The sequence below is a fragment of the Meleagris gallopavo genome, chromosome 16 (assembly GCF_905368555.1).
Source record: "Meleagris gallopavo chromosome 16, MGAL_WU_HG_1.1, whole genome shotgun sequence".
NCBI lineage: Eukaryota > Metazoa > Chordata > Aves > Galliformes > Phasianidae > Meleagris > Meleagris gallopavo.
In genome coordinates this window covers 10,896,288-10,917,828 of record NC_139419.1, presented here as the reverse complement: position 1 = coordinate 10,917,828, position 21,541 = coordinate 10,896,288, and the positions used below count along the sequence as shown (strand labels likewise).

Below are 21,541 nucleotides of genomic sequence, written 5' to 3'. Positions count from 1 at the left end.
GGTGCAAATCTGTTTCCTTCAGAAAATCCTTACTCCATTTAGCTACTGGCATTCAGCAGTTGGCAGAAATACACTGTAAATTGGATCACAGCAGAAAAACCACAATGAAATAAAGCCTTGAAATTCCTTCCCTGTTTATTAACTGGGATCAGTGGGCTCTTTGTTATAGCACACTTGAACTGAAGGGAGAGGAACTGCAGTACGATGAGGCGTTTTTGTGAGAAAAAGAAAATATGCGTTGAGCCTCATTGAGAACTGTGAGCTTTATGCAATATTGTTTTTGTAAATACACAAAAAAGCATTGTTGCTATAAGAGCAGACCTGCTGTTCACTTATCACTCGTTCTCATTTCTGTCCTGATCTCTTATATGTGTAGTATCCTCGAAGAGAAATACAGTGCAGTTTCATGGCATACTGATATAAACTGCACCCAGCCTGTTCCCATCCACAGTTGTCTGAACTATTGCAGTTACTCAGACTGAAATAGGGCAGTGATTCTATCTGAATGAGAAGAATTTAGAAAACAAAATCTATAATCTTTCACTCCACCCCTTGCCCTTGTAAACATAACCCTTTCCTGTCCCCTCACTAAGTTGCTTTGCACCTCCTTTGCTTTTTCTAATTTGTCCCAAATTAATTCTTTGAGATTAGTGACTATAGTGAGATTTAGACCTCTGATTCAGACATCAAAGCTGGATACTTATGGATACACTTAAGAGCATCTGCACTATTTAAGCACATATTGTAAAACGTTAACAGTTGATAATAAAGTCATCAATGTAAAAAAAAAAAATAAAAATAAAAAATAAAATTATTTTAAAGGATCATCTCTTAGACAGAACTGCTCAACTTTTATTCAGAGCATAGTGCTGAAATTGCTAGTTTACATAGAGGTATAGTTTATCCTGTCTTAAGATACTGTTGCTATTATCTTTCAGTGAAGCGCAGTCACGTTTATTAAATGAAATCATATCAAGGAATTTGGCTGTGGGAGCAAGGATAAGAGTATATGCATTGTATTTTCAGAGCTGAAGATTCAGTTTAAATTGCCCTGTCTAAAACAACTAGATTTTCAACATCTTTAAAGAGAAGATAGCAAATGACCTAGAAGAAAAGATCTCAAAAAATCTCTGTACAACAAATCACCATAGAACAGTAGTTTATTTTTCTTGATGGTTATTAAAGCAATAATAATGGCATAGAAATATGAACAATACAGGAAATTGCATATGTTAGTACTTGGAGAACATTTGTTTTTCATGGGGATGATGATGTTGAACTTCACTTGCTAGCATTAAGTTTGTATGTAGTCATCGCTGAGGTAAGTGGTGTCTTCTGTTTGAGTTATTTTACCTCCTTCCTAGTAGGCTTATTGATACTAAGACTATGGTAAGGTTCATTTTATTTAACCATTTTACTTTCCTTAAACGGTTGTCCATTAAAATAAATTTGATACCACCAGGAAATGGGAGATGGCTTTTTTTTTCTACATAAAAAAGTCAAATTTAGACTGAACTGTAACATTAGAACACAAGGGAAAAATGAATATTTCGAAGATGATGATTAGAAGAAAGAGGAAGCATGGAGAAAATAGAGTAACAGTTGTAAGATGATCCCTGTACTTTCATTAGTCTACTTTCTTTCCTGTTCCTTTTTTTTTTTTTTCCTACCACAGCAGAAGCAAATAACTGTGTTGATTTTACAGACCTATTCAAAATCTATTTCTACTGAATGTGTGCTGTACACACAACGATGAATAAGACATTATGTGATATCATGAAAGAATGCAACCCATACATTTCTGTAATATACCGGTAGACTAGTGTTGGTTAGTTTTGTATTTTGAATGACTGTTTCTGTTTTGCCTAATCCCTCTAAGGGTTTATGATTCTGTTTGTTAAACTGTAATGCAAAGCAGTGTCCATCTATTATAAAACTGCATTTTAAAACTAGGAAACATTATCCCTGTAAGAAGTACTGTCCTATGTTCTTATTGTTCTTATTCTGGTGAGAAAGAAAATCTGTAAAATCTCCACTGGTTATACTTATGTTCCTTTTTACAACTCAACTCAAGGCTTTTTTCATGATGGTGACCATTTATCTGGACAAAATGACTCTCTGGTACCCATTAGCACTGCTTATGAAATGGCAGCTCGGATGTGATGTGTTACCTACCTCCTGTATAGAAATCCCAGTGGCCTCAGAATGAAAGCACTAATCTTGTCTGTTAGTCTGTAGCTTGCTGCTGTAAATACACTGTTATTTGGACATGGAGTGTCAACAGCCTTGTAATATAGGGAGACGTTATTTAGAAAAAGCTAAGAAAATCAGCACTGAAAATAATACCCTTCATTCTCTTTGACTTACTCCAAATGCGTATTAAAAATGTCACCAAATGCATATACTGAGAAAGGTGCAGAAAAGGATTTGATTTTCATTTCAAATTCTTTTATTCTTCAGCACCTTTGCCTGACTGAATTTAAGTCCCTTTCAGTACGTTTGGAGAATTTAAGCCCGCCACTTTATTTACATTAAAATGCAGAAGCGCTTGCAGCGTGCTTTACATTGTTTTGTTTTACCCTTCTAGCAGACAGAAGATGCAGCACAGACCGATGGTCAGCAACAGACGCAATCTTCTGAAAACACAGAAAACAAATCACAGCCAAAACGGCTTCACGTCTCAAATATACCATTCAGATTCCGTGATCCAGATCTTAGACAAATGTTTGGTGTAAGTACTAATGCTTTGTCTATGCTCTTCTACGTTTGCATTGCAAGAAGTATTACAGGCAATGTTGACAGAGATACCTATGATTTAAACTGCTTAACCATTTTCACTGAAGATTCTTTTTTCATTTAGTCGTATCCAAACATCTGATTTGTCAGTCCTAGTTGGGAAAAAAAACTTCTAATTTCATCATACGTGCAAATTAGTGTATTCTATTTATTTTGTAGTTCTACATTTCATTCAGAAACATCTACCTACATTTCATTCCAAAATAGCTACCTAGATTGGCTAAAAATATTCAATGTGTGCATACTCCTGCTGTACTCATCTGGGTTTATATGCTTGATTTATTGATTTTTGGACAGTGTAATATAAAGTAATCAATGTTTCACCTCATGAGCAAGAGAACTGAATCTCTAAACAGTAAGACATGGGCTGGTTTTAAGCAAGAAGTCCAGGTGTAGGAATCCTTGCCTATTCCCATAGGTATTATAGACCTGTAGGCTTCTAAACTTTTTGACGTTATATTTCTCTAAGTCTCTCAATTTTTGCTTTTGCTCAGGCCATCAGCTACCTTCATGTGCATTGGCTGTTTCACACGTCTCATACGTGCCATCAGTTCTAGGCTCATAACCATGGAGAGGTTAGACCTGGTTTCTTCTCCCTGCTCCAAGAACTATTAGGTTTATTTTTGAAAACTTATTAAGTAAAATCTGGAAATAGTACTTGAGCAGCTATTAGAACACAGATTTTCCTTTTCTAAACAAGTACTCCCAAGTATTTGTGTATCTCTTGCTTTCTTCTTTCTGACTCACTAAAACTTATATCTCTTCTGTGGTAGAGTTCATGTTACGTAGCACAACATAAAGTACATAGGTCGCTCCAAAAGTAATGCCTTCTATTTATTTCAATTGAAACTATAACAGCTACAAATAACATAATTGCACTATTTGATAGAGCAAATTATCAGCTGCTAAACACTGTTCTTTTAACATATTCACTGCAATTAACTATGCATTTTGTCCAGCGATGAAAGAGAGCCCTCTTGCTGCAATCAAAAAAATATGCACCAGTGGAGCTGCCACACTGTTTTGCAGTTGATGTTTTTTTCACTAGGGAAATGTTGTCCACACAGCACATCTTTCATTGGTCCAAAGAAATAGAAGTCAGAAGGCAGCAAATTTGGGCCATATGGTGGATGTAGGACAGTTCAACTAAAACTGGCAGTGTGTTCCATGGTCTATAAACTGGCATGGGGCCTGGAGTTGCTGTGTTGCAAGAGAAAGGTTATCTTCTTTTCTGGTCTGATTTTGTAAGCCCTTGTCAGCATCATGATGTACCGGTCAAAGTTGATGGTTTGTCTAGGTTCCATGAAAACCAGAAGATAAATCCTTTCCTGTCACAAAAGACAACACATATCACTTTATCCACTGAAAGCTCTATCTTGAATTTCTTCAGTGGGGAATTTGCGTGTCGCTACTCGGTGGACTGCTGTTTTGATTTCGGCTTATATGGTGACACTGCATCTCACTACCAATAATGATGTGATGCAGTGATACAGGAAACAAACCTTCAGCCTTGTACTGGATCAACAGGTCTTGAAAAACTTCTGTACGGTATTCTTTCTGTTCCTGTGTAAGCATTTGTGGGATGATACAAACTTAGTGATATTTCAACCTTGCCACCATTTCCAATGCATTGAAGCCAATATTCAGCCCCATACACAGTTCTCAGATTGTACTACATCAATTCACCTAGAAGAGCTGGCCATGATGTTCTTCATTTTGTGGGTTGATAGCCATGTATAGCAGTCCAGAACACGGCTTGTCTTTCACATAACTCTCTCCACTGCTAAAATGCACCACTCACTGCCTCATTGTGCTACATCCACTGTTGGGTCTCCATAAATGTTCAGCAAGTGTTGATAAATGTTGGTGGGTGCCTTTTTTTTTTTTTTTTTTTTTTTTTTTTCATGAAGGGTTTCAGTGACACATATCTGCTTCATATACACTTCCACGTCAGATGCCATTTTATCAGGGTGCCTCTCTGCTGCCATTTGTCACAATGCATCAAAATGTCACAGAATATTGATGGGAAGGTTCAACTTCTGCTGCCCTCCCACCAAAATCCATTGTAGGCCAACACAGTAAAATAGGAGGCATTACTTTGGGAGCAGCCCTCATACTACTTGCCATTATCTTTCTCTAGATCTCTCGTGTTTGGCTCAGACTTAAATTCGTCTCATGTCTTTTTGCGTGTGTTAAGATGTTCCTAGTATTTGTTTGTATGAAATAAAGGAATTGTTCACTAGAAAAAAGGATCCTGTTATGGTATTGAGAAATCATGGTGTCTGTGTTCCTGTATCCTGAATTGCTGCAAGTAAGTTCCCTTTAATCCTCTAGAAATTAACATTCTAGAGGGGGGAAAAAAATATTTAACCTAAACCAAGTAAAAGAGATCTATTTTATTTGAAAGCACATTTAAAAAAAAAAAAAAAAAGTTTAGGAATTTTAGTGAACTCTGTGACAGTTATTTATATTTATAAATGATAAAAATTGCATTTCTTCTCAATATTTGTGTCTTAGTTCTTGAGATAGGGTGGCTGGAGTTTTCCAGCTTCTTTAGACTTACTTAAAAAACTTTAGCTTCTGGTGCGATGGAAAAATTAAATTTCTGCAAGTGTGAGAGTAATGAAATATCCAAAGTGAAATGATAATGCTGCATCTTGATTGTGTTATGCACATGGCAGATTATTTTTTTTATATTGACATGAATACTGCAGAGAAGGAATTGTTTAAACAGCCACTGTCTACTTATAGGCTAAAATAGCAGTTAGAATGTTAGTTAACTAGATTGTGAATACAAGAACGTAAAATAAGCCAAGGGATAACAAATGATGGTTGATTTTTGTAACTAAGACGAAACCACTTATGAAGTAAAGAAGTGCTATCCTTTCTATCCTGTGTTTGTTGTATCTTAAAAAACTGCAGTACTGGTTGATTTCTGCAGTTCCTTGCACTGCTGATAGATTGTTCTTCATTTGTCTGCCTCTAATTTCTGCCTTTTTGTTTAATCACTGTATATGTCATTTACTAGTGTTAATGTCGATCAGTAGAGCATGTTAATGACATAAGAAAAAACAGAAATGACCCACTGATGTACTGGAATGTCACATCCCAAAAATGTCTCATCTACAAAAGTAACTCTAACTAAATGTTGTGTGAGTCAAATATTTGGTCAGGTTTTGTGTGAATGAGCAATGCCTAGATGACTGTGCTATTGTAAGATCAATGGAATTAAGAGTTAATATTATAATATTATAATAAAGCCCCCTACTGAGGAAAATTCCTTAGCACATAATTATCTATTCTAGCTTGCCAAATTACATTTTAGGAAGACAAGAATTACGCAGGGAATAAAGGATATCCCTTTCCAGCAGTGGTGAGGAGAAATCCTCGCTCCCTTGAAGCTAGTGACAAAATTTCCTATTGATTCCATCCTGTTCCTGTAAAGCACAAACCTGTTCTGGAAAAAGCAACAGCAAAAAATCTTCTGAAACACAGGTTCTTTGAAGGGTGTGCTGACCAGAGGGTAACAGTGTTTATCCGGCCATTAATCTTGTCTTCCTAGTGATATTTTATCATACACCGCTTAAATTAATCCAATAGCATATTACATTTTTGAAAAACCATGGGTGGCAATTGAACAGGATGAATCACCAAGAAGTAACCTACTATCTGAAAAGAAAAGCAACAGTAATGAAAGAAATTTCAGACTCTCAATTCAGTGTGTTTACAGTTCAATGATGACTGTCAGAACATCTCAATAAATTTTAAATTCATAAATGAATATATGGTATCATAGAGACGTGACGTACCTGATTTAATGGTATTGACTACTCTTCAGTGTGTCTTTTCTGGTGCTTGACTATCCTTGAGTTTATGTTCTTTAACTTTTTGATACAGTGCATCAATTTCTGCAACAAATGTTTGTACTACTAATGATAGAATTGATTAAATTATCTTTTTTTTCATGTAACTTTTCTATTTCTTTGCAGCAATTTGGTAAAATCTTAGATGTTGAAATTATTTTTAATGAGCGAGGCTCAAAGGTAAGCCGTTTAATTCATCCAAAGATTTTTTTTTTTTTAGTTTGTTGAATATACTTATAATGAATAAAAGGAAATAACTGCGCTAATGTAAAAAATAAGTAAGATCTGAAAGCCTGTGTTATTGAAAAGCACATTCTGATTTAGTTTGGTAAGCAGAAAGAAAATCGTTGGACTCATCTTATATATTTTAAAAGAGGTAACTTTAACTACTTGAAACTGTCACTTGTTTTATGGGAATGTTGATAACTGCTTTCTTTATTATTCAATTATCGTTACCATGTATATTTTATAAGATGAGTCCATACTTAAAGATATTTTTAGGTGAGTTTGTATTAGTGTAGTTTTTTTCCTATTGAAATGAAAGATAATAATAATACCTATTAACTATCTTGTTCAGTAATCAAGTGAGAAAATATGATCGTTTCAGATTATTTAATTGCAGATGTTTTCCTCTTTAGTAAAAGCTTAGTACACCAACCCTTTGAATGTTTAATCCTTTATTTGATTAAAAAGGTTCTCATTATACTGAAAACATTTTAATTTTTTTTTCTGAAATTTACATTGCCTTCAATTCAAACAATATACTCTATATTTAGAAATCAGTCAGAATGATTATGCCTGCATCATCTTCATTATCTGGTTCGAAGCAGTAGCCAATTTCGCAGTATGTTTCACCTATGATATCAGCTGCAGTATAAGAGTTTATGTGTATGGCATATGCATGCTATCTTTTTACTTTTTCTCTCATGTTAGAAAACTGTCATGTTTGACTGCTAATGTTTCAGTCTGCCAGCAACTCTTATATATGATTTATTAGTAGTAATTATTTCCCATTATTCTGTAATCTTACATCTTTTAAGATGAAACATATATCATAAATTTCTCTTAAATCAGATACATTTTAATTTTTTTTCCTTTTATGTGTTAGTATTTAATTTCTATATTTAAGGCTATCCCTTCTCTCATCCTTCCTCTTTCTTTAATAGAATACTTAAAGTTTTCTGGTCCATATTCCAGAATTATTCTGACATTCATTAATTAATTCTCTTGCCTACCACTCCAAACTCAATTTGAACACTTAATTATTTCTTCACTAAGCAACCAAAACTTATGGAAATTAATGGCTTACAAGGTGGTCTTTTCAAGTTGGTGATAATCTCCTATGTTGGCTGAAACATATCATCTTTACATTATGAAGGTTGCGTAGTTTTTGCAAAAGATGTTGATTGTGAAGAACCTGTTCCTACCAGATAGTTTTACGAATTTCAAATGACATCCTGCACTTGCCACCTTCAATTGGTTCTGGGTGGAAATGAGTAGAATTTGTGGTAGGTTATGCCTTTTTTCAGCCATTAAATCTTGCATACACAGGACTTTCAGCCTCCATGGTTGCTGTCTGATGCATCAGACAGCATAAATTTGTCTTTTGGGGAGGTGGGGAATATTTCTAAACTGAGGGTTTTCTCTAGTGATCCTACAGTAGTGAAAACATGTCAATAATGAAAACATGTCATGAACAGCAAGAGTATGTTTGGGTTTTATCTGATCACTTCAAGTTCTTCTGTAGGATTTAAGATGCGTCTGATTAAAGTCCTGTTCCTAGCGGTTCTTATCTATATTCTTCTAAAACATCAATCCCACTGAATCTGAAAGGGCTACTGAGTGATCTCAGTAAGTTTGAGTACAAAAGCTAGCAGCTGTATATCAGTGTTCTAGACAGCTATCTATATACTACATGTATACTGGCATAAATCTCTTGGTGTGTATGTATTAGTATACAATTGCTGTATATTACAGCAACAGCTATTTCTCAAATAACAGCAGCTCCGATGCATCTCCTAAAATAAAACGGAGATTTGTCCAACAGACTTGTCTGTTTTTAAGTCATTTGACAGACTTAAAAATAAAGTGAAGAAATTTATATTACCGGTTAGTAAAATATATAGTATGCTAAGCCAAATTAACTGTTGAATCAGCTGCATGTGAAATGCATGCTAATATGTTTGTCCACCTATTTAAATATGGGATGAACAAATCTTCGGTTGGTGGCTGAATTTCAAGGTAATCTAGGTAAAATTATACATTTGCATAAAAAAATAAAATCTTAATTTCAATAGTGTGAGATATAGCAAAACATTGAAAAAAATACAGTGGGTATTTATTTCAGAATCTTTGAAGTTCTTGTCTTGTCTTGTAGCTCCACTTTTTTTATCTCTTTGCAATTTTTTAATATAATTAGGTTTTTCTTTCCATTCAGTTATTTGAAAAAAATTAACTGGTAGCACTGTGAGCTAGTGAGAATGATTCTATATTTTATAAACAGCTCCCCTATTGAGAAGGGGGATTGTTCCGCAGCAAGGATGGAGAAAAGCAAAGATGTATGGAACTGTGTGGAAATAGGTTCACTCCATTGCTGGTTTCAGCAGTGGTTTCTGTTGTGAAGTTTTCTTAGTGTTCTTAGTGTTTTCTTAGTTTTGGGGTAGCAGTGATGAGGAAATAAATATTTAGAGTTTAAAGTAAGGTCTGTGTAGGCATCGAAAACGTAGGGAGTAATACAGAGGAAGAGTATTTACTTTCCCTTGAGGACCACTATTTTTTTCTGGAAAAATAATGATGTGCTCATTGTCTTGTGATCATGGCTTTGTCTTAAAATTGCAGAGGGTAGAGTGGAGAAAATACGTGGTGTCATGTAGTCTGAGAATGCTGATGGAGCCTTCGCGAGCTCAGTCTTCAGTGTGGCTTTAAAATGAAGAAAAATAAAAATAAATAAAAAATAAGAAGAGCAATGTTCTACACGTTTAAACTACTTTGGAGATAACGGGATAGAAACTGCTACTGTATGGAAATCTCTTCCTATGTTATAAACTCGCATGCATCAGTATGGTCTTTTAGTAGGCAAAATAAGGCAAACAGCTGTGTAACAATCCTGCCAGTTTCTCCAAATTGTTTTGTCGATGCATTATTTTTGTAGTTCATGTCCATCATTTTTCCTCAGTGTTTTATGTGTTAATACTTAGTTTTGTCTTAGCTATCTATTTGCAATGAAAAGCATAAGTATCCTCCTTTTGTCCTCTTTTTTTCACTCACCGTATAAATGATAGGTAGAACACTGACCCCTCAAATTCAGTGAACGTTCTGCAGAATGAGGATGAAAGGGAGGATGAAGCTTGAGGAGATATCATAGAATCATAGAATGGCTTGGGTTGGAAGGGACCTCAAGGGTCATCAAGCTCCAATCCCCTTGCTGCGTGCAAGACTGCCAACCTCAGTATGATAGATACGATGCATGGCTTACAGTTGAGCAACAAAACAAAAGCAAATTTTAAGTAATACTGAAGAAGAAGGTTGTAATACGACTTCAAATAAATGCAGCAATGCTTTAATTAAAAATATGGCCATGTACAGCTTGCAGGTGTTTGTAATTATGAAGCATTCAGGGTGATAGAAGTTTGAGCTTATTCAAGAAAGGTTGCAAAAGCGTTGTAGTGCTAATGTAACAATTCCTTCAAAGGGTTGGTGTATGTTTCTAAAATGCTTTATGATATCTGATTTTGTAAAGTATTTACAACATTTTTACATGAAATATTTGTAAACAATGCTTAGTTTAACTTAGCATAATAAAAATAATTTTAGTAGGATTGGAAATGTTTGCTTAGCCTAATATTATAAAGTGAAGTATTTGTCCTGGGGAGAATTTCATATTAGTTGAGTGTTCTCCTGTCTCATTAACATGGGATTCTGGAGTACTAGCAGTTGCATGTGGAAAGTAAAATATAGAAATAGTAAATAAACCAGTTAAAGTTACTCAAAGCGTTTTCATTTTTATTCCTTTACCAGAGTTTATTTTTCTATTCACATCATGTGATTTTATTTGATCTGTTAATACAAGGAAGTTTTATTCTTTGTTCTGAGAGTACTTTTGTTGGTGGCTTACTTTTCTTTTCTTTTTTTCTTTTTTTTCTTTTTTTTCTTTTTTTTCTTTTTTTTTTTGTTTTTATAAAAAAATAAGTAAAGGCTGTATAGTTTGAAAAAAGTTTAAGTTACCCTAGTGTTGCATGGGAACAGTGTTTCTAATGATCACAACAGCATGATAAAGTAGGCAATGTTTTAGAGTATATTGACATTCAGTGTTGAATTTTGTGCACATGTTTTTTATTTTGTTGAGATATCTGCATGCTGTTAAAATGTGATTCATTTTCTTTTCTCATTAGTTCATTTTTTTTTCTATGTGAAGACACTGTAATTTCTTTTGTTTTAATTTTCTTATTGTTAGATTTATTTTCCTCTGTAGTGACACATAGAAAGGTATTTTTGGTATCATTCTTTGAACTTCTCAGAGGGTATTATGTAATTGATAACAGAAAAAATTTGTTCACATTTGTCGCTTATTTATTGCACATCTCAATACAATTATAATTTTTCTAATTTGCATGTTACAGAAATGAAGCAAGGACAAGAAAATATTAAATTAAAGAGAGAGAACATAAGCAAACAAGTGGTCGTTGACTGAAATAATAATGTGCATGTTGTTTTCCCCCCTTCTCCCTCCTGCATGCAGGGATTTGGTTTCGTAACTTTCGAAAATAGTGCTGATGCGGACAGGGCGAGGGAGAAATTACACGGCACCGTGGTAGAGGGCCGTAAAATCGAGGTGCATGTTCAAAATATTTTCCTTTTCATCTTTTTTATAAATGTCTGCTTCACTCTCATTTGTTGTTTCAGATGCATCATTGGTGTCTTCTGTGTGCTCCCCTTTCCCCTTCCCATTGTTTATATATATATTTATATATAAAGAGAGAGAATCTGGCCTTACTTGGGTTTTTTATTATTATTTCTTTTGTAATTATTATTATTATTATCATTATTGCTGAAAGGTGGAATTGGAGAAAAAAAAAATCTTTAATATTTTGAAGTTATTATTTTGGACATTTTGTGAATCAATGGGTGCAGTAGAGTCCCAAAAAAAATCAGCCAACAACAGCAAAAATTGAGAACAACAACAAAAAAAACTGTGTGACAGACAAAACAAAAACAAACAAAAAGTTGTTTTTTGATTTTGGTTTTGGTTTTGGTTTTGTTTTTTTATTTTTTTATTTTTTTCTGCAGGGTTGATGCGGGATCCACAGTGGCTTTCAAAAAAATTCAGATTGGAAAAGAAGCATCCAAAAGATGTACAAGAAAAAGAAACAAAGGCAGACTAGAGATGGACCGATTTTAAGATTTCGTTTTTATTGAAACCATCAGGCTCCTTTGGCTAGATGGCCTGAGCCATTCGTATCTATTAAAGAAACAATAGAAACTCATTTTAGTACCACTGGATCCCCTTCAATACTGCCTCAGTCGTATTTGTTAGAATTAAAAAAAAAAAAAAAAAAAAAAAAAAATACCAATTGAAAATGCTGTCGTCTTTTGAGTAAGATGTTGCATATTTTGCCTTTTCATTTTCCCCCTTCGACGGTAGCGCTTAGGGCCCTCACCAAACTCTCAGTAACCATGGTAACTGTATACATACCCATGCTGGCGATGGTGCTGAATGGTAAGTGGAGAAGTCCATCTGCCGTTTCACGTATTTAGCGCTGATATACCACGTGAATTTTTTTGACTTGTTGTATTAAGTTTTCTTGATGCTACATTTTTTTCTATATTGGTACGCCTGTAATTGAGTGTACGTTTTAAGCAAGCCTGGGAGGCACTGATTGGATTGAGGATATGACTTCGTGCACATCTTACTCAGATTGTTAACTCCATATTGTGTTAAATAATGCACCCTCTTTTTATCCTTTTGTTAGCTGTGATTTTAAAGCTTGAATGATTTTGTTAATTCTTGCAATGAAAAAGGCTCTTGTTCCAAGTGTTGAATGCTAGATGTTGCTTTTCCAATGGTACTTCTCTTCTAAAGGGTTATGTTGCACACTGCTAAAATTCGTTTGTCCCTTTTTTTGACATTTTCTTTGTTTCCTTGTACCTTGTCTATTTCCCTTCTACTCCACTGCATGTTCCTTCATATGATCTTTTTTTTCTGTTTTGAATATTTATTGTATCAGTGTTATCATGGAATACTAGCATGCTCTTAAGTCTTAAATTATGCAGTACCTTTTAATTTGCTTTTAATGTCTTTTTATTAAAGTTTAAATGATATGACTTTGCTTTATTGAAATGATTTGTAAGTTAAAATGGTTATGAAAGTAAATGTAATTATAAATAGTATGATTTTGTTATGCACCTGTTGCCTTCTATAAATTAAATTGCATTTTATTTTTTACATGACTAATAGCAATGATAATGCATGCATTTAATAATACCACAGGCTATCCTTGTAACCCTTTCTAATCCAGTGTTCTATGTGCTTAGGTAAATAATGCAACAGCACGTGTAATGACAAATAAAAAGACCGTCAACCCTTACACGAATGGTAAGTGCATGATATCTCACTGTGTGGTTTTTATGTCAGTGCATGTGAAACCTCACTCTTCCGGTGGGTGGGTGGACTCATCTACGGATGAAGTGTCACACTCTGCATCCTCTGCATCTCCTTGGGCTCACGCTTTATCCAGCAACCCAGGAAGAAAACACATTATGGCTGGGCTTAATTAATGGAAGTTCACAAGGATGGGCATAACGTGGAGCGTTTTGCCTGTCTGGAATCTGCGAGTTTAACCACAGTGGTTTTTGTATAGGGAAAATACACCCGGTAGCATTATTGTCTTCTAGCTTTGTGTGGTGTTAATGTTGTAACAAACAAACTGATCAAAGGATTCAGTTTTTCTTGGATGGTGGAGGAAGAATGCCTCTGTCAGGCATGAGATCCTTTATAATACTGAGTCACGTATCTGAGCAAAGATATTTCTTTTGTCTTCCTTATGCGCTTAGTTAAAAGTAAAGGGCAACTTGCAATTGAATGCTGACTCCAGCCTTTCTTCCATGGAGTAATCTAAATTCTCAGTTGCTTAGAAAAGTTATTCTCATACTGATCTAAAAAGTTAAATTAATGATAAAAACGTAATCTATGGATATTCAAGGTGTTTGGAGACAAAACATTTTGAAATTTTTTCTGAAATGTTTTCTCTGGCAACAGAGAAATGTATTCCTCCAGAAGTTATTTGCTCTTGCTAGTTCAGAAAATGCTAACAAGTTCCTAACTCATCGTCAAACAATAATACATCAATTGAAGTAAATTGCAATTACATTTTCCTGTTTTACTAGAATGTGTAGCTGTAATTATTTGCTTTCCAATTTAATTTAGCTTTTCCCATCCAGTAGAAAGCAGATGAAATCTGCATATACAGCAATAACAATTTCCACATTTAGCTTAGACTCTTTACTGTTTTGAAATATAATGAATCTTATTTTCTGTATTTGAGCATTCATTACTGCGATTTTTTTAAAAACCATGGCGAACGGTGACTTCATTTTTTTTATTTAGAGAGTCATATTTTTTTCCTAATGTGGTAAAAATAAAGTGACAGTTTTCATTTGACGTGCAATAATTGAACAAGTTATAATGATATGGAGAAGAAGAGTCTTGAAATACCTAATGATTTTTCAGAAAGTGTTTTCTTCCTCATTTTGTATGTAAATGTGTAACTTGCCAAATGATGCAGATGGGAAATCTCCTCCGTTATTACTGACTTTAAAACATCTCAGTGAATCTAACAAGAGAGACATGAAGCTTGACTGGATCACAAAGCAAGATTTTGTTACAATAAAAAGCTATTAAATTTATGCATATGACAGGTACTGTGAACTTAGCCTGCTATACTGTAATCATAAAAATATAAAAGTAGAATTGATATCAATGATGATATATATTTTTGTATGCATATTATGCTAAAGCTAAAATGCTTATCGGTAGCACATTACTCATAGTGTTGGTGGATGGTCATGCTGGAAATGAGATTTTAGGAATCTGATTTTAAGGAAGATTCACCTTTGTGTTCTGCACTGCTGGGTTACTTGTGTCACACATTGTCCTTTATTTATATCCAAAACTAGATAAATTGCTGTTTAGTGTTACTCACTTGTAGTGTTTTGTATCCGTGATTCTCCAGCCTGTTCTATCTGGTTGAGATCTCCAGCAGAACTGTGAAGCATCTTCCTAAGTGCCTGAAAATTAGACTTTGTTTGCGAATGTATACATCCAAGGGTGCATGCAGATGCAGGATGTTCTTGTCTGATATTCACCTTTTGATGGGTGGTTATATAACAGACTAGTTGTAGTTCATAGATACTTACTTTTATAACTTTTTTTTATTGTCTCAAGTGCCCTGAAGTAAATCCACAAGTAGAACCATGTTCTTCTAGCACAGTTGTTACAACTGACAAAGAATAAAGTGTAGATGTGGAGTACGTTCCGTTCAGTTTAAACAGTGTTTCTATTATTCATTATCCTGTCGTTTTGAGATCCCAGTTCTTTACTCTCTTGTCAGGAATTAACCAGTGCTAAAGCTGATTATTAAAGATCACTCTTGTTTTTAAAAATGAAAAAAAATAAAGGTAATTTTTCTGTGAGCCTTCTGTGAGCCTAGCGTCTGAAAGATGCTTCTGAGAAAGATAGCCAGAGACTTTTTCTTTGTGTCTTTCTTCTGAACCAGTTCTTCATTAGTAGGTGGCTTCATTTTTCAAAGTGTATGTTGTGACTGACACGTTATTGGCACATATGGTTAAATGACAACATGTAAGGCCTTAGTGCTTATTGGAATTTGAAAATAAAATGCACTCCATTTTGCCTTTCATTCCTGGGTATTGCTGGTTGCTTGATAACTGGGCTTGTATTGTTAATATGGTTGCTAAAGGCAATGGACTTAAAAGCAAAACAAATCTCAACATTTTTTTTTTAATATTTTTTTTTATATATGCAGCTTCATTCAGATAAGCAGTTTGCTCTTATGTGCTAGGTGGTTTTTGAAATAAATATGCTTTCCATTGACTTCGGACAATTCCTGGAATGAACAGTTCATAAATGGTCAGTTTCTAGTGGGACTTTTTGGTGTGAATTTGTTCACAGATGAGATGATTTTGGATGTGCTTCAGAGATAGAACTGCCTCTTCATTGTGCATGAATTCAGAGTCAAGAGTTCTACTTGCTGACAAAAGCACTTGATAAATTTTAGATGTTCCAACCTATCCTGCTCACGGTTGTAATTTCTAGATATTTTTTTTTAGCATTCTTCTGATGCTCATGTTACATCAGTTCAGGTTGCTCTTCCAAAGTCATGGGGAATAGAGAATTAGGTGCAAGTAGATTGAGAGAACCTCAGCAACGAATGAGAAACATGGCACAGAGATTAGATGAGGAATATTTGCAGTATCTTGTATTTGAGACTTCTGGTAATCTAAACTTAAATTCAAAATCAGAACTAGTGACAATTAGTGCAGTTAATTTCCCTCTCGCTTCACTTTCCTCTTGTTCTGGATGCAAACAGGAAGAAAGCAAACAGTGTCTCAGGGCTTCCTTCCCACCAAAGCATTCCTCAGGCAATGCATACCTGTCTGCTCTAAAAAGTAAAAATAATCCTTTCTATGTTGCTGTGCCCCACTTCCTACCAAAGCTTGTTCTACTGTGCAATATGTAATTATTTCCTTGCTTTTAGCACATTTAATCTGTACTTTTTTTAGATGACTGTATAGGGTCATCTTACAAGTTCTCCACAAGTTCCTACAACATTGCTATCTTTAGCATCATGTGCACTTTGAACACAGGCCCTGTTTCTACAGCAAAGCCGTGTGCCCCGTGTGCCTGGAAGAGCAGCATCACATATAAGGACTCAACAGCAATTCTTTGGAGTGTTGCCTGAACAGATGGCACAGAACACCCCTTGGTTCTGGCTTGCTTCTAGGCCAGCTGTAGGACAGTGGTTATTTAAAGCAAAGGCACTGTCTATATTGGCCATTGTAAGAGGTTGGCAGAACATGACTGGAGCATTTTCATATAAGCCAGCTATTTCATCATAATATGCCACCTGTACACACAGGTTGTATAGTCATTTCTGATACATGACTGTGTAGTGCCATTTCAGTGCAGAGAGTCTGAAGTACAAATTCAATTTGGAAAAAAAGTGTCTCTGGCATTTGACTGGGTTCACACAGTGCACAGTTATCTTTTCTGTCACGGTGGACTGTTCTTTACAGTGCCTACACTTTCATTTTTTATCTAAAGTAGAATGAAAATGCTCATTTTATTGCCTTGTAATATACGCTAACGCACGCTTAGCAGAAGTACCCTGTGTCCAGCAAATGAGCTGTTTTGGCCTCACTAGTGTGTAACTGGAGATTTAGAGCAATGAAAAAGAACTGATCTACTCTGTTATTACATGATATAGCGATACCTGAACTAGTTCTGTTGTAATTGCATAACTTAAGGCAGTAAGACCATGGTAACTGTGCATTTCGACTAAGCTAGTTCACCTGATAATTTGCTCCAGTACTACTTGTAATACTGAAATATCTGGATAATGATTTATTTCATTACTTGTTTCCATACTTGAGAATCAGAATATTCTGATATTAAAGATCAGTGATCTAAGACATCTATAAAACTTTTATTAAAATGACCTTGAATGCATTTTATGTGTGTTTCTATTAAAAAAAAAAAAAGAAGAATAAAAAAACAATACATTATTATTATCAGTAATTGCAATATTAACTCTGTTATGTTTCTATGTTTGCTGCAGGCTGGAAATTAAATCCAGTTGTTGGTGCGGTTTATAGTCCAGAATTCTATGCAGGTAAGAATTAAACTGCAATTGTCGGTGCTGTGTTTTATTTAAATATGTATAAGTGCAGACTGAACATTTGGTGTGAGGTTTGACTTCTTTGTTTAACTTATGCTCCCTGCTACTTGTTTGCAGATTTATTAAGAAGGTTCTGACAGTTACCTGGGAATAATAATATGTAGAGGATATAAGAGTATCTTTTCTTGGATAGCAAAACATGAACTGCATTATTGCAGCCTTATATGAGATTTTTTTAGTTATTTTATACTTTATTTTATAGTTCATTCATTTTATTTTTATATTCCAGTACAGCCATTTGGTATCATAAATTACTTGAGCTTAGACAACAACAAAAAATATCTATCTGTAAATATGTAAATATATATATGGAATACAGATATTCACTCAAATGTATAGAATTATGAACTCCATTCCTAATTTTTTCTTGAACATTTTTCTTTAAATTTTATGTTTAGTTAATCAGTCTTTTAAATGTTTGTATTTGTAATATATATCATCTTTCAAGACTTCATTAAGACAATTCTAATCCGTGTTACAACTTTTAGTTGATGAAATTTAGCCTTTTTCTTTTTCCATTGCTAGCAGCAATTTGTAAATATACTGCTGCAACAGCACTGAAAATGTGGGTGTACACCAAAATCAATTTGATTATAGAAGAACTTGAATCCCACCTGTAGCCTGTAGAAAATCCAAAAATGCCTTTTTTTTTTTTTTTTTTTAACTAATAGTTTATAACTTAGGGAGAAATGATCCCTGTAGCTCCAAATGTTTCTAATAGGTTGTATAGTAGTTGTTTTCCTTTCTTAAGTTCCCAAATCACATAAAATGTTCCTTGAATTTCATGGGAAGCACTGAGAAACTTTGTTTTTCCATTTTGTTTTTTTTAGTTGTGTGCCTGGGTGTGTATACGCTTCTCCGGTAGAGAGGATAAAATTTCAGTTCATATTTTAAAACACAAAAATATTAATCCATTGTCACAAACATAGGTAATGAAAACTAAAGAAGTAAATAATTGTACAATGCATTTGTTACAGCAAGTTGAAACAAGGGAAGTTTCCAATAGGTATTAGGCAAACGTTTTTCACTAACAGTGGTTAAGCATGCAAAGAGATTGCCTACAGATGCTAGGGAATCTCCATCCTTGTATATACTTAAGCCTCCACTGGATAAAGCTGAAAATGTTTGGTTAGTTCAGGGAACTTCAACAAGAACTACTGTTATAAACGAATTCTTATTTTAAAGAAGCTGCCTGTAATATGTGCAGTACCAACTATTGAAATAGATAAACAATACAAATTGGGGCATTGGTTATGAAAGAATAATAAAAGCACTAAGCTGGTATTCATGGAAGAGCAATAGTTGGTGCAGGCAGAATTTGTTTCCTTCTTTGATGTATGCCTACATTGAAAACAGGAATTTAAAATTGATCTTGTTTGAGCAGTTGGTGAACCAACCCTGAACCTGCCTAAATTAGAAAGTCAGAGTTATTAGTCATTTTATATAAATGACTTTGTGTTAATGACAAATATAATAATATTCCCATAGTACAGTAATCAATTTTCTAATACGTATGCAGAATTAACAGTCTGACTTATAATTGTGTCATGAAGTAGGGCATGAAGAGTTCACATAGTTTGTAAATTAAAATCAATATTTTCAATCTCTCCTGAAGGTAATTTTCTTAATTTACTGGATTTTTTCCTAACATTTATTTTTTCTTTTAATTATAAAATGGCAGGTTATTGATTTTTTTTTTTTTTTTTTTTTGTATAACCTCCCAAGTGCATTTTTATTGCCAACGCAAGGGAGGTGTTTGCCCTTCTTAATGAGAATCTTTAATTACCATTAGAAGAGTATTAATTTAATTTTATGAATTATGGCATGCACTCTACCACACCTATGCAGAAAGTTCTATCCGGGATACCTAATGTATTTCAGTATTTTTTTCTGTGTACGTACACAGGCCTTTTTATTTTGCATCTTTTCTATAATGACTGAAATAAGCTTTTGTCTCACAGGTGTTTAAAGATTCCTTTAAGCAGTTTAGATTAAAACAAACAAACAAAAAAAAGACTGTGCACAAGTCTTAAAGTCATTAGAAAATGAATCAGTTCTCGTATGCCATAATGGAATGCTGTGGCATATCTTTATTTATGCATCCACCCACCTTACCTGGAAAAAAAGCAGTTTCACTTTTGAAGATTTTAAATTTAGAAATGTGATTTTTTAAGATAGTCTAAGTTACAGTTACTTGGTTTAATTATTGTCTCGAACACTTTCATGTTGAAGTGCTACCATCTATTCCACAGACCATGCAAGAAATTTCTTCTGCTCTAATAAATGATGAAAAATTTGGCCACTTCTGAAATAAAGATGAAATATTTCCAGAGAAACTGTTGATTTAAAGTACCTTTAATCTTCATAAATAAGTAAAAAAAAAACCCAGAAGGTTATACAAAGCTGTCAGGATGGCACTGATGAATGGTAAATTCACCCGTTTCTCAATTGCTGGTGAAGACACACGCCGCAAGGCTTAACCGTATTGTACATCATATCTGCCAACTCATTTCTGTGATTAAATATTCCATCAGTGTGGGCTATAAGGCGGTAAAGCTTAACAAGATTCATAAGATGCACCACTTGAATACACATAACTCACTTCCTTGGAAAAAGAGCACCCCGCATGCAAAAGAAAATTAGAATTGAGTTAAATTACTCCATAAGACAAGATCAATAGAGAAAGGAAAAGATCCCCTAATGCAATGCAAATCTAAGATATAGTTATGTCCTGACAACTTGAAGCAGACAATTAAAGTCAAATAGGGAGGAACGCGATGTAAATCAAATCTAAAACCTTGAAGATAATGGTAAACAGTAGGACCAGTGACATGATCGTTACAGCTCTGCTTTTTTTCTCTGAGTGTACACTTCTGTAAAAGAATACTTTTTTGAGGGAACGTATGACAGTTAAATATGAAGACCTGCAGATATACAGCAGGTGCAATGGAAGTAGACTACTACTTATGGTCTATATACTATATATTTAGAAATATGATTTTTTTTTTTCCTGAGAAGCCCTCCAAAGACTATTTTTCTGACTTAAAAATGCCCATCCTGTAGTAAATTAGAACACTCCAAGCACATGGATATTCATGCTGTGTGGTACCATAAACGGGGATTAACAGTAAGATGTTCACAAAGTGCCATTTGAAAGCTGTGGTTGTAATTCAGAGGCCAGTAAGACTCCCTCATATCTGCTGACTGTGGGTATACAAGGGCCTGGCTCTCAGGCATGCCTTTAACCCTTCTCCAGGTCTGCAATAATGTCCTAACATGACATTTCACAGAAAGCAAAACAACTGTTATTTGTACTATTTCAAAGAATTCCACTTTTCAGTATGAACTTACTGTAATCAATAGGTAATTTTAAAAATTTGTCTTACCTCCAAAGAGTCTCCTTCAAGTAAATAAAAGGATACTATTAAAGGTGCTTTTTATCCTTATGAGAAAGAAATATTAATGAAGTTATCATTTCCATTTCCGCATATGTCTACCAAAAACTATTTATCAAGTTGTTAGGAAGGTCTTAATGAAGAAATTTGTAAGAAGCACCATGTGATTCATTTCATCACAAGATCTCTGTATAAACTGGGACAGATTTTTCATTTATTTATGTATCATTCCTATTTTAAATCAATCCCATAGTGAAACATAATTGTGCTGTGTTAAGCATGTGTCTGTTATCCATCCTTGCATGCTCATCTGTGATTGACAAACAGACAGATTTTCAGACTGATTTCTTTATTAGGAGCACTATGGCACTTTCTTACTGTAAGTTGTTGCGTTCTGTTTCTGTGATGGTGTTACAATGTGATTTCTGCTTGCTTATTTCCTTTTATATCAGTGTTTATTTTATGCTTGATACCCAACCTTTATTTCAGGCTCTGGCAGTCTGAAAGTGAAGTGCCA

General features: G+C 34.3%; 1 protein-coding gene across 19 annotated transcripts in view; it reads left to right on the top strand.

Annotated features, from left to right (window-relative positions):
- The window catches only part of RBFOX1 (RNA binding fox-1 homolog 1), a 755,409-nt gene that overhangs the window by 652,291 nt on the left and 81,577 nt on the right, over positions 1–21,541 (top strand). For all 19 annotated transcript variants that reach the window (XM_085237541.1, XM_085237554.1, XM_085237546.1 and 16 more), the window contains 5 exons: positions 2,588–2,731; positions 6,786–6,839; positions 11,398–11,490; positions 13,191–13,251; positions 17,510–17,563. In XM_085237541.1, coding sequence (XP_085093667.1) covers positions 2,588–2,731; positions 6,786–6,839; positions 11,398–11,490; positions 13,191–13,251; positions 17,510–17,563 — 406 coding nt within the window. The remainder of the gene's footprint in view (positions 1–2,587; positions 2,732–6,785; positions 6,840–11,397; positions 11,491–13,190; positions 13,252–17,509; positions 17,564–21,541) is intronic.